The 16,237-nt window shown below is 50.5% G+C and overlaps 1 protein-coding gene across 2 annotated transcripts in view; it reads left to right on the top strand.

Annotated features, from left to right (window-relative positions):
• FAM83F (family with sequence similarity 83, member F) overlaps window positions 1-16,237 on the top strand; it is a 34,313-nt gene that overhangs the window by 15,053 nt on the left and 3,023 nt on the right. For both annotated transcript variants that reach the window (XM_011964176.1, XM_011964175.1), the window contains exons 2-4: window positions 8,456-8,623; window positions 9,174-9,295; window positions 10,596-11,272. In XM_011964176.1, the coding sequence (XP_011819566.1) occupies window positions 8,456-8,623; window positions 9,174-9,295; window positions 10,596-11,272 (967 nt within the window). The remainder of the gene's footprint in view (window positions 1-8,455; window positions 8,624-9,173; window positions 9,296-10,595; window positions 11,273-16,237) is intronic.

The raw sequence follows: 16,237 nt of genomic DNA, 5'->3' as shown, positions 1-16,237 counted from the left end.
GACATCCTTGGGCAGGTGGGGCTAGGACAGGCCAGCTTCCCTGCTTCATTTTTCAACCACAAAGTAAAAGTAAGCGTGTGAACCTGAGACATGCTTCTGTGAACCAGTCAAGCTGTCCTCAGCAACATGGGTCCACTCTAAGCTGGATACCTTGGAGTGTTGAGAAATGAGAGGAGGACAGGGAACTCTGGCCTAGACAGCACGTGGGAGATAAACTATCAGGCGCACTCGGAGATGGCGATCAAGTATCAGAGCCCTGGAAACGGCATTGCTGGTGGAATGGAGCTAGAACTCTGCACGTTGTGTTCAAACCCTTCGTATCCAGCCCGTGTACCTTCACCCTTATACCTACCCAACCTGCCCTGAAGTGTGCCAGCCCAGCTGGAGGACTTGAATGTGATTTTTGGTTGTTTGGTTGGCTATTTTGGACCTCAGGTGCAAAATGCTGATTGTGCACCTTAGTTCACAGCACATTGCCACCGGCGAGCCTTGGAAGGCCTCTTACTTTACCTTTCTCCTTCCACAGGCAGCTACCCTCATGTGTTCAGCATATGTCCTCAGACATCTTTGTATCCTTGAAAAGTGTGCAGTATTATTTTATGTAGTGTGCTGTGCTGTTTTGTTTCGTTTTTTTGAGATGGAGTCTTGCTCTGTGGCCCAGGCTGGAGTGCAGTGGCACTTTCTCAGCTCACTGCAACCTCCACCTCCCAGGTTCAAGCCATTCTCCTTCCTCAGCCTCCCTGCGATTAAAGGTATGTGCCACCATGCCCGGCTAATTTTTGTATTTTTAGTAGAGACGGGTTTCACCACGTTGGCCAGTCTGGTCTCAAACCCTGACCTCAGGTGATCTGCTCACCTCAGCCTTCCAAAGTGCTGGGATTACAGGTGTGAGCCACCGCGCCCGGCCTGTAGTATGTTTTTATTTACATAAATGGTATTAGGCTATAGATCTCACTCTTTAACATTTTCATTTGAACTATCCCTTTTAAAAGAAATTATCCAAGTTACGACACATGGAACTAGTTCGTCGCTTCTGTCTGCTGTAAAAGATTCTATCACATTCCTCACATTTTCCTTACCCAGTCTTCTAGAAATAGGCATCTAAGTTGTTGCCAGCTCCTTGCTATCCCAAAGAAAGATGCAGGGAACATATTTGTTCTGGCCCCATATAGACCTGTGCAAAGATCCAAGAGATTCCCAGGGGTGCATGGCCAAGAGTGGCTTTTCTGGCTTGTAGCTATGCACATGCTCAAATCCCCTAACTTCTGCCTGTTGCTCTATAGAATAGCTGCACCAGTGTTCCCACCCACCAGCAGTGACAAAGGTCCCCCTTCCTCCACCTACCAATATTTTGGATTATCCAATTTTCTGATTTTTCATTAATCTCATAGTTGTAAAGTGGTCTCTTCCTTTCCGTTTTTTTTTGGATGGAGTTTTGCTCTTGTCGCCCAGGCTGGAGTGCAATTGTGCGATCTCGGCTCACTGCAACCTCCACCTCCTGGATTCAAGCAATTCTCTTGCCTCAGCCTCCCGAGTAGCTGGGATTACAGGCATGTGCCACCATGCCCAGCCAATTTTTGTATTTTTAGTAGAGACGGGGTTTTACCATGTTGGCCAGGCTGGTCTCGAACTCCTGACCTCAGGCGATCCATCTGCCTTGGCCTCCCAAAATGTTGGGATTAGAGGCATGAGCCACTGCACCCAGCCACCTCTTTGTTTTAATTTGAATTTTTCTGATTACTAATGAAGATTACTTCTTTTGCCTGGTGCAGTGGCTCATGCCTGAAATCCTAGCACTTTGGGAGGCCAAGGCAGGCGGATCACTTGAGGTCAGGAGTTTGAGACCAGCCTGGCCAACATGGTGAAACCCTGTCTCTGCTAAAAATACAAAAATTAGATGGGCGTGATGGTGGGCACCTGTAATCCCAGCTACTTGGGAGGCTGAGGCATGAGAATCACTTGAACCTGGGAGGCAGTGGTTGCAATGAGCTGAGATTGTGCCGCTGCACTCCAGCCTGGATGACAAAGGAGACTCCATCTCAAAAAAAAAAAAAAAAGTCCAGGCGTGGTAGCTCACACCTGTAATCCCAGCACTTTGGGAGGCCAAGGTGAGCGGATCACGAGGTCAGGAGATCAAGACCATCCTGGCTAACACGGTGAAACCCCATCTCTACTAAAAATACAAAAAAAAAAAAAAATTAGCCAGGCATAGTGGCAGGCATCTGTATTCCCAGCTACTCGGGAGGCTGAGGCAGGAGAATGGCGTGTACCCGGGAGGTGGAGCTTGCAGTGAGCCAAGATCGCACCACTGTACTCCAGCCTGGGCGACACAGCGAGACTCCATCTCAAAAAAAAAAAAAAAAAAGACAGCTCCTTTTTACATACTTATTAGCATAATTTCATTTTCCTTCATGGTTCGTGCATTTGGGAACTTGAGAGTCTTTCTTACCCCATGTCATGAAGATATTTTCTTGCATTTCGTCAACTCCCTTATTAGTTACATCTTTCACGTTTAAGTACTTAGCCTACCTGAAATTTTCCTTTACATGTGGTGTGAAGTAGGGATGGATCCATCTCTGTTTTTCTCTATGTAGTAAACCAGTTTTCCCAGTGGCATCTGCTAAAGGGCATTTTTTTTCTCCACTGAGTTGTGATTCTACCCCTATCGTACATAAAGTTTTGTGTATGTGTACATGTATATATGTGTTTGTGTGTATACTTCTGGTCTCACCATTCTTTTCCATTGGTCTGTTGGTCAGTTCCTTCCTACTTAAGTAGTACAAGTAGTACAATTCTTATTGCTATGGTTCTGTAGTATGCCTTACTCTCTATAGGACAAGTGTTCCCTTTTAGCTTTTCCTTTTCAAAATCGATGTGGCTATTTGTGGATCTTTATTCTTCTTTATATCTTACAAGTATTTGAGTTTCTCAAAAGCATTTACTGAACTTTTTATGGAATTGCGTTGAATTTTATTAATATGGAGAGTATTAGATTTTTAAAATATTAAATCATATTATCTTTTCATGATTTATTGCTTCATTTATTCACATATTTTAAAATGTCCTTTCATAGACTTTCCAGTATTTCTTCCTGAAGGTATTTATTTCCAAATGCCATGTGGTTAGGTTTTAACTGGGAATGGATCTTATTTTCTTTCTTTCTTTCATTCCTTCTTTTGTTTTCTTTTTTTCTTTCTTTTGGTTGATTATTGCTGGAATAGAATAAGGCTATTGGTTTTCGTAAGTTTTTCTTGGATCTGGTAATTTTGCTGAATTCTCTTATTAATTCTAATTGCTTTTCTCTTTGTTCTACTGGATTTTCTGTGAAAATTGTATTATTCTTAAATACTGGTAGTTTTGTCTCCCCTAATCCTTATGTCTCATATTTCTTTTCTTTTTTTTCTTTTCATTTTCTTTTTTTTCCTTTTTTTTTTTTTTGTCTTATTGCATTGGTGAGGACCTCCAATACTGTGTTGAACTGTAGTGGTGATAGTTAGTATCCTCTGAGACTTAAAGGGAGTACATCATAAGTTTCTCTGTTAAGTAAAATGTTTCATGTGGGTTTTTGGTAGATAGAGCTTATCAAGTTAAGGAAGATCCTTCATGTTCCTTGTTTTCTGAGAATTATAATCACAAGTAGGGATCTAGCTTTATTGAATACTTTGTAAAACTACTAAGATAAATATGATTTCCTCCTCTCGACCCCATAAATGTTTTAAATTAAAATGATACTATTTCTGATGTTGAGTCACCCTTAACATTCTTAGGATAAACTTTACTGGGTTACGGTATATTTTGTTTAGTTCATTTTTTTAAGTGCGCTCTTATGTCATGTGCATTTTTATTTGCATTAGCATGTAATTGGCCTTAATATTCTTTTTTACCATGTTTACAATTCCTTAAAGTTCCATTATGTCTGTAGTAATTTCTTCTTTTTCATTCAGTATTTTATTTACGTCTCCTCCTTTTTTGTCGGTTTGCCAGAAGTTTGTCTGTCTTGTTTAGTCTTTTTAAACAGCCAGTTTTTGATTCAATGTGTCTGAAGTATCTCCTAGCAATCCCATCTCTAGGAAGCAGTGAAATGAAGACCCTGGAGCCACCTAGGACTGAGTTCCTTGCTCTGCCACATGGCAGCTTTATAACCTTGGACATAGGACTATAGCCCCTGTGTGTTCACTTCCTCATTTGTAAAGTGGGAATAACCCTTTCGCAAAATAGTTGTGAGGATCAGATTAGAAAATTTACCTACAGCACAGGAAACAGCCTAGGGTGCACTGAAAGTATTTAGTACATGTTAATTCCCATCCTCAGTGCCTGTATTAGGCAGGGTTCTCCAGAGAAACAGAACCAACTGGATGGGCATGTTTGTGTGTGTGTAAGAGAGATCCACCGAGAGACAGAGATTGATTGATTTTAAGGAATTGGCTCATGGGATAATGGAGATGTGAGGCCAAAGCCTGCAGGATGGGCTGTCAGGCTGGAGACGCTGGGAAGAGCTGCAGTTGGAGTCCCGAGGCGGTGTGCTGGTGGAATTCCTTCCTGTCCAGGGTGGCTCAGTCTTTCTTCTAAAGCCTTCAGTGGATTGGATGAGACGTACCCACATTACGGAGGGTAATCTGCTTTACTTGAAGTCCAGTGATTTAAATGTTAATCTCATCCAAAAAAAACACCCTCATAGAAACATCCAGAATAATGTTTGCCCAGCCAAGCGAACACATAAAATTAACCAGCATGGTACCTTTGTTTGTGCTGTGCCCTTTCCCTGAAATGCTCCCCTTGCAGGCCCCTGCTAGGCCACGTGACACCTGTATGTAGATTAGAAAAAGGCGACCCTTCCCAGGGCAGACGCAGCTCCCACTCCCCTCCTCAGCCAGTGCCCGTGTGCAGGACACACTCGTGCAAGGCAGCCCAGACAACCTCCCTGCTCAATCTTCCTCCTGCTCCTTTCTCTTGGTGCCAAGGGCTTCCTATCCTTCACAGTTCAGCTTCCTTGGTAAAGTCTTTCTTATTCTCCCCTGGCTAGAAGTAATCTCTCCACTCACCCACCCACCCCAACCCCACATCACATGTCACGCTCTTAAAGGCATTTATCTCATTTATCTCATGTCTTAGTTATTTTGTGCAAAGGTCTTGTCATTCCACTTGGATTAACCCCTTGAAACGGGCGCCGTAGCTTATTTGTCTTTAGGTCCTGTCTCTGCCTGTGGGGCTCAGAAAGAATTCATTCTCCCTTCATGAGTGATTATCACAGTATCAACCTCAAAGGAAGACGCTGAGGCAAAATTAGCATAGAGAGTTTATTTGGGCCGAGATTTAGGATGGCATCCCGGGACACACTTCCAGGTTTCCTTGGGGAGGCTCAAGTTTTTAAAGAAAAAAGGATGAAATCAGGATTTGGCAGGGGTAGGGGGTGGATGGGGGGGACAACCAAAGTCATTGGTGAGGAAGTCTCATTGGTTTACAGAAACAGCGTTGTCAGTGATTGGCTATACATTGTTTCTTTGTTTTTCTCTTTGAGATAGAGTCTCACTCTGTTGCCTAGGCTGGACTGGAATGCAGTGGTGCCATCATGGCTCACTGCAGTCTCAATCTCATGGGCTCAAGCAATCCTCCTGCCTCAGCCTCCCAAGTAGCTGGAACTACAGGCATGCGCCACCATGCCTAGCTAATTTTTGTATTGTAGAGTCAGGGTTTTGCTATGTTGCTGAGGTGGATCTGAAACTCCTGAGCTCAAGCAGCCCTCCTGCCTCAGCCTCCCAAAGTGCTGGGATTATAGGTGTAATCCACTGTGCCCAGCCTACCTTGTTGAACTGTGTAGCATTTTATGGCTACTTAGAGTCAGTCTAGAGGCCTCATACAGCAAGTGGCTTCAAGCCACTTACTAATAGTAATTATTTAGCTTGAAGGGGAGTGAGACATGACAGCTATTTTATTTTATTTTATTTTATTTTAAGATGGAGTCTCGCATTGTCCCCCAGGCTGGAGTGCAGTGGCACAATCTTGGCTCACTGCAACCTCCACCTTCCTAGCTCAATCATTTCTCCTGCTTCAGCCTCCTGAGTAGCTGGGATTACAGGCGCCTGCCACCAAGCCCGGCTAATTTTTGTATTTTTAGTAGAGACAGGGTTTCACCATGTTGGCCAGACTGGTCTCAAACTCCTGGCCTCAGGTGATCCATCCACCTCAGCCTCCCAAAGTGTTGGGATTATAGGTGTGAGCCACTGTATCTGGCTGCTATCACATTTTAAATGCCTCTCTGGGCCTGGTAATTTAAAGGGCCTCTCATTCTTCAGATAAAACAGTTTTTGTTGTTGTTGTTTGTTTGTTTTGTCTTTCTCAAAATGTAAGAGCTATGAAGAACTTTAAATGGGATTGTGTAGGGCAGGACACTGGAGTCTTCAGAGTCAGGGTGATGGCAAAGCACACATGTGAAGGTGGTGGCATAACTGTGATGGAGGCTGATTGAGTGCACCTGGTGCCAGGTGGGCACTTGGCACTTTATTTTTTTTTGGGGGGGGGATGGAGCCTCGCTCTTGTCCCCCAGGCTGGAGTGCAATGGTGCAATCTCAGCTCACTGCAACCTCCACCTCCTGGGTTGCAATGAGCGATTCTCCTGCCTTAGCTTCCTCCCCAGGAGCTGGGATTACAGGCATCCGCCACCATGCCTGGCTGATTTTTATATTTTTAGTAGAGATGGGGTTTCACCATGTTGGCCAGGCTGGTCTCAAAGCCCTGACCTCAAGTGACCCACCCACCTTGGCCTCCCAAAGTGCTGGGATTACAGGCGTGAGCCACCGCGCCCGGCCCTGCACTCAGCACTTTCGTGGTGCATCTCACTTAGTCCTGGGACAACCCTTTGAGATCTAGGTGCAGTTATTAGCTCTATTTTGCAGCCAGAGAAGCTTGGGCAGGCTGTGGCATGGGGATACTAGCCTGGTCTTCCTGACTTTAAGAGTCGGTCCTTTCAGTTGTGAAGGCAAGCCGACTTCCTGGACTGTATAGCAGTTACCGTTAACTGAGGACTTACAACTTGCCAGACATTGTGTTTGCTGCTTGCAAAGTTATCCCTAATCCTCAGGACAAAAGTGTAAAATACAAGGTATCCTCACTTTGCAGATGAGGAAACAGAGTCTCATTAAGGTTAAGTGACTTGCCTAAGGTCACAAATAGGAAGTGGTGGATCCACAGTTAAAATCTCTCCGACCCCAAAGCCGAAGCCTTTTCCTCAGCATCGCATGCATGGTGTTCAGGCCAATAAGAAAGCCTTCAGCTGGAGTGTGGAGCATGGTTTGTGTAGGAAGCTGGAAGTAGCTGTGGCTGGAAAGGTGGAGCGGCCTCGGGCTGCATAAACCTTGCCTCCAGGGTGGACACTCAGGGCCCATTTTTATAAATGAAGGGTCCTGAGCAGTGACTTTGATTTGAGGATGGGGTGGTATGGGATGGACACCTGAAGGCCAAGGGAATCCAAGCCAGCAGGAGCTCTGCCTGGATCTGTGCCTGGGGAAGCACAGAGCTTCGCACAGCTGCAAGGCCATCGGCGCATCCAGGCCTGCTGAGAAAGTGATGTTAGAGCAGATCTGTGGCTCACAGACATGAGCCCACCCCTGGAATCAGTAATGGCATCTCCTTGTGCCTGCTTGTTTTTCTAGGGTGTCAGGAACAACTTTCCTCAGCCTCCTAGATCTCCCATGATATGGCTCATTTCAGTTCAGTTCATTTCAGTTCAGTTCAGTTCATTTTTTTTGAGACAGAGTCTCACTCTATCACCCAGGCTGGAGTACAGTGGCACGGCCTTAGCTCACTGCAACCTCCACCTCCCAAGTTCAAGCAATTCTCCTGCCTCAGCCTCCCCAGCAGCTGGGACTACAGGTGCCCGCCACCACGCCTGGGTAATTTTTTTTTTTTTTTTCACTCTTGTTGCCCAGGCTGGAGTGTAATGGCACAATCTCAGCTCACTGCAACCTCTGCCTCCAGGTTCAGGCAATTCTCCTGCCTCAGCCTCCTGAGTAGCTGGGATTACAGGTGCCCGCCACCATGCCCAGCCCATTTTTTGTATTTTTGATAGAGGGTTACACCATGTTGGCCAGGCTGGTCTCAAACTCCTGACCTCAGGTGATCCACCTGCCTTGGCCTCCCAGAGTGCTGGGATTACAGGTATGAGCCACCTCACCCAGCCCCGATACAGCTTCTTAAGGGCTGCTAGAAGACCCCCAGGATGGGGAGGTGGGGATTTGTCCAGGAGGAAGTACAAGCACATGGCCTGTACCCCCAGGCCCATCTCCAGGGCTCAGATGTGCTTAAAGGTCAGGGGATGTGAAGCCCCAGGAATGGTGCAGGTGGAGATTTTGGCTCTTGGCCACAAGTGACCCCAGGGCGAGGTGGTCCCATCTGAGCGGGGCTTGCCTCTGTGGGCGTGTAGACACTGCATGCCTCACCAGTGCCCTTCCCCACCCAGGTCATTGCTGTGGTCATGGACCTCTTCACTGATGGTGATATCTTTCAAGACATTGTGGATGTTGCCTGTAAGCGCCGGGTCCCAGTGTACATCATCCTGGACGAGGCGGGAGTGAAGTATTTCCTGGAGATGTGTCAGGACCTGCAGCTCACCGACTTCCGGATTCGGGTAAGTTGCACCACTGGGGCGGAAAGTGGCCAGGAGATGAGACAGGGACTACTTCTGCCCTTCCTGTGGCTCTCCCATGCTTCTTCCCTGATTGGGGGCTCAGGTAAACTTGAAGATCTCAACACCTTTCCTTCTGTTGAAAGTCAAGCCTTTAACCCTGGCTTTACTGTTAACTACTGAATCATATGCCCAGTTTCGATTTCATCCCTAGGCTGCTGAGACTGAAGGAGGCAGCTCTGGCCTCGTCCTGGGGTGCTTAGCTTGCAGAATCACTGACTTCAAAGTGAAGGCTGTTGTTCTCTTCCTGGGCCCTTTGAGAACAGGCAGGAACCACCCTGGGCTTGTCCATGCCTAAAGCAAGATTTGGGGACTTCTTCCTGCTCACCAAAGAGGGTTCCCTATGGAAGGCTGTAGGAAGCAGAGCGTCTAGTGAAGACAGGAGCCTGCAGGCAGGGTCCATAGACAAACGGGCTCTTCCTCTGCAGAAGCAAGGACCTGGCACAGAGGCCAGCCCAACCCAGGTGACGGTGCCTTCTACTCTTCCCAACAGAACATCCGTGTCCGCTCTGTGACAGGCGTCGGCTTCTATTTGCCCATGGGGAGGATCAAGGGGACCCTGTCATCAAGGTTCCTGATGGTGGATGGTGACAAAGTGGCCACTGGATCTTACAGGTGAGTTGGGCCAGGTCAAAGAAGGGCCCAATCAAGAAGGAGGCCTTGATTCCAGGTAGGTGTTCAGGAAGATGCCAGACTGGAGCCTCCATCATCATGAGTTGTAACCGGTATCGTCTGACGCAATGACAAAGGACAGCTTTCTGCCCAGTCCCTTCCCTCAAACTTCCTGGTTGATGGATTATTCTAGAAAGAGGGTCAACTCTTCCTAGGCATTATGCACTGCCTGCTTTTCATGGTCCATTTGCAGCAGTTGCATTTTGAGGCTAGTTGTTAGGTAGGACAAGCAGGAAGTGGGATGCACCAGATCTGGAAAGAAACAGGAAGATGTGGTGTGCAGGGAATGTTGCCAGAATTTTAGTTTTTTTTTTTGAGACAGAGTCTTGCTCTGTGGCCCAGGCTGGACTGCAGTGGTGTGATCTCGGCTCACAGCAACTTCTGCCTCCCGGATTCAAGCGATTCTCCTGCCTTAGCCTCCCGCCTCAGCCTCCCGAGTAGCTGGGATTACAGGCGCCTACCACCACGCCCAGCTAAATTTTGTATTTTTAGTAGAGACAGGGTTTCATCTGGCCAGGCTGGTCTCGAACTTCTGACGTTAAGTGATCCACCCACCTCAGCTTCCCAAAGTGCTGGGATTACAGATGTGAGCCACCACACCCAGCCTCAGAATTCTGATTTTAAAATAATTTACCAGGAACACGAGAGACTGTATCTGTGTAATATCTGCCCTCCAAGTAAATTAAAATATGGATGACGAGAAGAGAGACCTGAACACACGAAACAATGAATAGCAGCGTTAAGTCCTGTCACATGGTCAGAGTGTGGGTTTCTGCAGTCACTAAGTGCTTAAAAAAATCAGAAAAGAACCAATACAGAGTAGAATAATATTCATAATAGTGGCAGCTGCAGTTACTATTTTTTAAATGTGTGTTTGTGCCAGGGACTGAGCTAAATGTTTTATATGAGTTACTTCATTTGCGCCTCACAACAACCCTGTGAACATATGTCCTGAGAGCCCCAGCTTACAAGGCACACGAGAATATAAACCAGGTTTGAATGCCTGCCTGACTTCCCATGCTCTTTCCCTGCACCTACTGCCTGCTTGCTTCATTTGAGGCCAAACTCTGGGGAAAGGGAGTCTGCGGGTGGGTGGAGGGAGGCCAGTCCAGCGTGTGGCCCTCAAGGAGCCTTCCACCAAGGCTCTGACCACAGCGGAGGGGCGGAGGGGTGGGGGAGCAGGGGCAGGGCAAGAGAGAGGCCTGGGCACACGCGTCTTGCTTTTCTGTCCCCACGTTCCCAGGTTCACCTGGAGTTCCTCCTACGTGGACAGGAACCTCCTCCTGCTCCTGACAGGGCAGAACGTGGAGCCCTTTGACACAGAGTTCCGGGAGCTGTACGCCATCTCCGAGGAGGTGGACTTGTACCGGCAGCTGGGCCTGGCGGGCAGGATTGGCCTCCACTACTCCTCCACTGTGGCTCGAAAGCTCATCAACCCCAAGTACGCCTTGGTGTCAGGCTGCCGCCACCCGCCTGGGGAGATGATGCGCTGGGCTGCCCGGCAACAGCGGGAGGCAGCCGGCAACCCGGAGGGGCAGGAGGATGGCGGCAGCGGTGGCGAGTCGGCCCGGCGCCTGGAGAGCTTCCTGAGAGACCTGGTTACGGTGGAGCAGGTGCTGCCCCCTGTGGAGCCCATCCCCTTGGGAGAGCTGAGCCGGAAGGATGGCAGGATGGTCTCTCACACGCACAGAGACCTGAAGCCCAAATCCCGAGAGGCACCCAGCCAAAATGGCATGGGAGAAGCAGCCCGGGGGGAGGCCGCCCCCGCCAGGCGCTTCAGCAGCAGGCTCTTCAGTCGCCGAGCCAAGAGGCCCACGGCGCCCAACGGCATGGCCAGCTCCGTCTCCACTGAGACTGTCCCTGAAGTGGAGTTTCTGACAGGGAAGAGGCCCAACGAGAATTCCAGTGCTGACATCTCAGGTGAGCCCTCTTCCCTCTGGCCTGGTGTCTCCCCAGGCCTCTGGCCCTGGCCCCACATCAGCCCTTACCCAGGAGCACTGCCTCATACTTGCAGAGGAGCAGACTCCATCTGTGGGCACAGAGAGGGCAGGAGCTCTGGGGTTCCGGGGTCCTTGGTTCCCATTCTGGTCTCAGCCTTTAGCTGCCTGGAGGCCTTGGGCAGGTCCCGCAGCTCTGAGTTTCATTTTCCTCTTCTCTGAAAGAAGAGAAGGATTCCAGGCTTGGCATGGAGTGGTCTGAGAACTTCTGCTACTACTGCTAGAAGGCGTTCAGATCAGCCCTCATGGTAACCCAACAAATCAGATAAGCTGAGAGGCTTTCTCCTTTGTAAGTGAAGAAACGGGGGCTCCGCACAGTGGGGTGCATGGCTGCAACTAGACCCTGGTTCTGAGTTGAGGGCTCTTTCTAGCAAACCTGCTTCCTTGCCAGATCACCTATTGTCAGGATCTCACCTGGTCAGACACACCCCACCCTCCCCTGTACCCTACCAGTGCCCTGACCCACTTTCCTGTCTCTGTGATGGGCAGTCTGACTCGGTTTCTCCATGTCCCTCTGCTGAGTGCTGTCTGCCTGGCTGCTTGTCCCTGGGTGGGATTGTTCCATGGCAGCATCTTCCTGGGCATCTCTCTGGGATCCCCAAAAGGCCCTGGCCTTTATGTCTCTCTCCGCAGCAGTCTCCGGGGTGGCCTTTCAGGTGGCTGGTGGTGGTGCCTTTCTCATTTCTGCATCCCTGAGTCAGAGGACTTTCTGTGGTGGGATTTCTCCATCCATCACTGTGGAGCCCAGTGATGAGAACTGGGCTCTGGCTGGCAGTGACAGGGCCTGAGGTCTTGTGTGCCCAGTCCACGGGCTCCCAGGACTCCTGCATTTCTGCACACCAGCTTTGACTGGATTGTGATGGCATGAGAGCAGGGAGCACAAGTGTTGTCCCATCTGCTGATTCCCCAGCACTGCTTTGGAGCCTGACACACCCAGTCTGTGCTCAGGAAATGTTGGCTAACTTTGCTTCTTGGAGTTCGAACAGGCCTGGGCGCCTCTGTGGCTGTGGGCACAGTGGGAGCGCCAGGGCGTTCCCTCCATTTGGCCTGGGGATGGTGACTGAGCTGCTGGCCTGCCAGGTCCTGCACAGGCACTCTCTCTCCCCTTCTGCCCTCACAACCACCCTTCAAGCACAGAGGTGGCAGGTGGCTTGGAGAGGTGAATGAAGTGGTCCCAGGTCACAGGAAGTGGTAGTAAGGCCAGGATTCAAGACCAGGCCTGGGCACAGCCATGGTCTGTCAGGGGAGGGGTGGCTGGCCCCGTCGCTGTTTCTCCTGGGCTCCCTGGCTCCCCTAACACCAGCTGCTGCTGCTGCTGCTGCTCAGTACCTCTGGTTTGGAGGAAGGGTTGCCATGGTGAACACCTGGCAAGGGAGGGAGGGGGAAGAGGGGAAGGAGGGGGAAGCGGGAAGGAGGGGGCGAGCCCTACAGCAGCAAGGGCTGTTTCCCAAGTCCTGAGTGAAGTGGAGTGGAAGCTTTCTCTTCCTTCAGCCCCTCGCCCTGAAGTGCGGTTTCCATGGAAACTCAAAGCCCATTGTCTTGTCCCTTGCCGATGACTTCTGCGTGTCCCTCCGCATCCATGTCCCTGCTCTCACCTCTCGGGTGGTCGCGGCGGCCCTGCCCCTGCTGCCGCTGTTTGGTGTCTGCACACGGTGCCCAGGAACCAGCCTTGCAGACATGGATGGGGCCCTCGGGAAGCTCCTCTCCAGGGCACCTGATGCTGGGATAGAGAGAGAGAGGGAAGAGTGAGGGCGAGGGCACGGACAGCCCGGAACCATCACCCCGTTCCTCGTCCATCCTTTAGACAAACACAGAACAGCCTCCTTTAGCAAGGCCTCTGCCCACCTGGGTGGGCCCCCAGTACCTGCAGCCCTGAAATCCACACACCTTTCCTCTCCCTCACAAGGCCTGGGGGAGAAGCAGCAACTCCTCTCCTGTCTTTTGTTGGTTTTGTTTGTTTTTAAGACAACGTCTGGCTGCGATCACAGCTCACTGCAACCTCAACTTCCCAGGTTCAAGCGATTCTCCCACCTCAGCGTCCTGAGTAGCTGGGACCACAGGTGTGTGCCACCAAGCCTGGCTAATTTTTTAAATTGTATAAACAGGGTCTCACCATGTTGCCCAGGCTGGTCTCCTGGCCTCAAGTGATCCTCCTACCTCCGGGCCTCCCAAAGCACTGGGATTATAGGCACAAGCCACTGTGCCTGGCCAGGAGCTCCTCTCCTAAGAGGCCCTTTTTCATGGCCTCCAGCCTCCCACACCAAGTGGGGCTGCTTCAGTGTTTCCCCTCAGGCAGCAGCAACTAAGCAGCCAGGACTGCATGTGTGAGAAGGTGGGGCCCGGAGAGCATGGGACTCCCACGGTGGGAATCAGTGAGAACCTGAGCTCCTGCCTTTGGACCCCCACACAGGGCAAGTGTCCCCTTCCCCTGATAAACGTTCAGAACCTCCCAGAGCAGCCGCCACCTGGCTCTCAGCTCGGGACACATTGCTCCCTGTGCCCAGGACACATCCGTCCCCTCCCTGGGGCTGTGTCCTCATCTAGAAGAGGAGGGTTGCACCAGGGAGGGTTTCCGAGGTCCCCCGGAGTTCAGATTCTGCCTCTGTTCTTTCTGTCTCTGCTGCCCTCTTGTCAAGGGAGAACCTGGGTTGATGACAGGTTCTGTCATAAGAGAAAAAATAGAAAAAGCTCAGAGCTGACAGCCTGTAAAATTGCTTGATAAGGAGTATATAGTTGTCAAACAGCATGCAAATTTTTGCAAACCCAGGTGTGGCCTTTGGGAGAACCTTAGGGAGGTTGCTTCCTCCTTTGGGGCTGGGGATCCAGCTGGGGGCCACAGGTGCCCAGCGGTTTCAAGGTTCACGGCGCCCTCTAGTGGCAGAAGCTAGGCACCTCTTCCTTCTGCGTCTTCCCTCAGCCCTTACCTGCTGGGAGTGCTCATGTCTTCTTCTGGAGCTTCTGAGCCCTCCATGAGCTCCACACAGGCTCCCTGGGTCAGGGACCCCCAGCCTCACAGAACAGCCTCAGTGGAGAGCCTTGGTAAAAATGCAACGAGGCCAGGCGCGGTGGCTCATGCCTGTAATCCCAGTGCTTTGGGAGGCCAAGCTGGGAAGATCACTTGAGCCCAGAAGTTCTAGACCAGCCTGGTCAACATAGCAACACCCTGTCTCTTAAATAAAATTTTTTTTAATTAACTGGGGATAGTGCCATGTGCCTGTAGTCCCAGCTACTTGGGAGGTGGAGGCAGGAGGATCACTTGAACCCGGGAAGTCGAGGCTGCAGTCAGCTGTGATTGAGTCACTGCACTGCAGTCTGGATGACAGAGAGACCCTGTATCAAAAAAAAGTAAAAGTAATATGAATTTTAAAATGCAGCAAACACGCTTTGGGAGCCCAAGGCAGGTAGATCACCTGAGGTCAGGAGTTCGAGACCAGCCTGGCCAACATGGTGAAACCCTGTTTCTACTAAAAATACAAAAATTAACCGGGCATGGTGGCACAAACCTGTAATCCCAGCTACTTGGGAGGCTGAGGCAGGAGAATCGCTTGAACCCAGGAGGCGGAGGCTGCAGTGAGCTGAGATCATGCCTCTGCACTCCAGCCTGGGTGACAGAGCAAGACTCCATCTCAAAAGAATAATAAAATTTTTAAAGATAAAAATAAAATCCAACAAATAGAGTCTGTACTGCTGGGCAGGGCTTAGGACTCTGCATTTTAAATTAGGGCCCTCATTTTCCAGTGCAGCTACCCCGTGTAGAGGGTCCTCAGACCAGCAGACTCCGCAACAACTGAGGAGACACAGATGAGGCCCTGCCCTTGGAGTGCTGCCAGCCTAGGGGAGGAGGTCCCCCTGCTGTGCCTGAGAGCCCACCCAGTTCCCCCAGGGAGATGACTGGGAAATGGCCAACGCTTTTGAAGTGGCGAGAGGCATGGTGCCATACTCCATCACACAGAACTGGCGTCCTCCTCGCTGCCATCCGGCCTGATGATAGCATCGCACAATGAGACCCCCAAGGTTCGGTCAGGCCAGGCCCTGTGTCCATGGCCGCCCAGGGTGGAAAGGGCAGTGTGGTCTCCTGCCTCCCCGGCCTTCTGCAGATGTCACAGCCATCTCCAGAAGGCTTGGGTCGGCACCGTTTCCCTGCACCTTTAAAGACTGTTTGGGCTGGGCGCGGTGGCTCACGCCTGTAATCCCAGAACTTTTGGAGGCCTAGACGGGCAGATCACCAGGTCATGAGATCGAGATCATCTTGGCTAACACGGTGAAATCCCGTCTCTACTAACAATACAAAAAGTAGCCGGGCATGGTGGCACTTGCGTGTAGTCCCAGCTACTCGGGAGGCTGAAACAGGATAATCTCTTGAACCTGAGAGGCGGAGGTTACAGTGAGCAGAGATCGCACCACTGCACTCCAGCCTGGGTGACAGAGCAAGACTCTGTCTCGAAAAATAAACAAACAACAAAAAAAAAGTGTTTGGAAGAGCCGGAGCCCCAAATAGAGGACCGACCCTTTCCCCTGGTGTCCTGGGGGCTGAGAAGATGAGAGCAGCAACTTGCTTCCCAGAGTGCCTCAGGGTCCTTTCCTGCCCCAGAGCCCCTGGACCTGTGCTTTGCTTCCCAGTTCCTCTGAGGTGACCTGCAGTGACAGTCCCTTTCCAGAACTCTCCTGGGGTCCCTGGATTTATGTGTGGATGGCCCCCTGGCTGGCTGGCAGTGTGATCTGGCTCTGTAGAGCGTGGCTGCTGGGCTTCTGGACGGGGGGACTTGTTCTCCTGTGTCATCCCTTGGGTCTGTGGGTCTCAGATCTCTCTCCTGCTCTTGCTGCATCTGGTGCATCTGCTGCTGTTATTACTGTTATTACTAGGATTGCGCTAAACCCGTAAGTAGCT

Source organism: Colobus angolensis, unplaced genomic scaffold (assembly GCF_000951035.1).
Source record: "Colobus angolensis palliatus isolate OR3802 unplaced genomic scaffold, Cang.pa_1.0 Scaffold65, whole genome shotgun sequence".
NCBI lineage: Eukaryota > Metazoa > Chordata > Mammalia > Primates > Cercopithecidae > Colobus > Colobus angolensis.
Note: the sequence above shows the minus strand (reverse complement) of the source record. Positions and strands in the feature narration are given on the sequence as shown.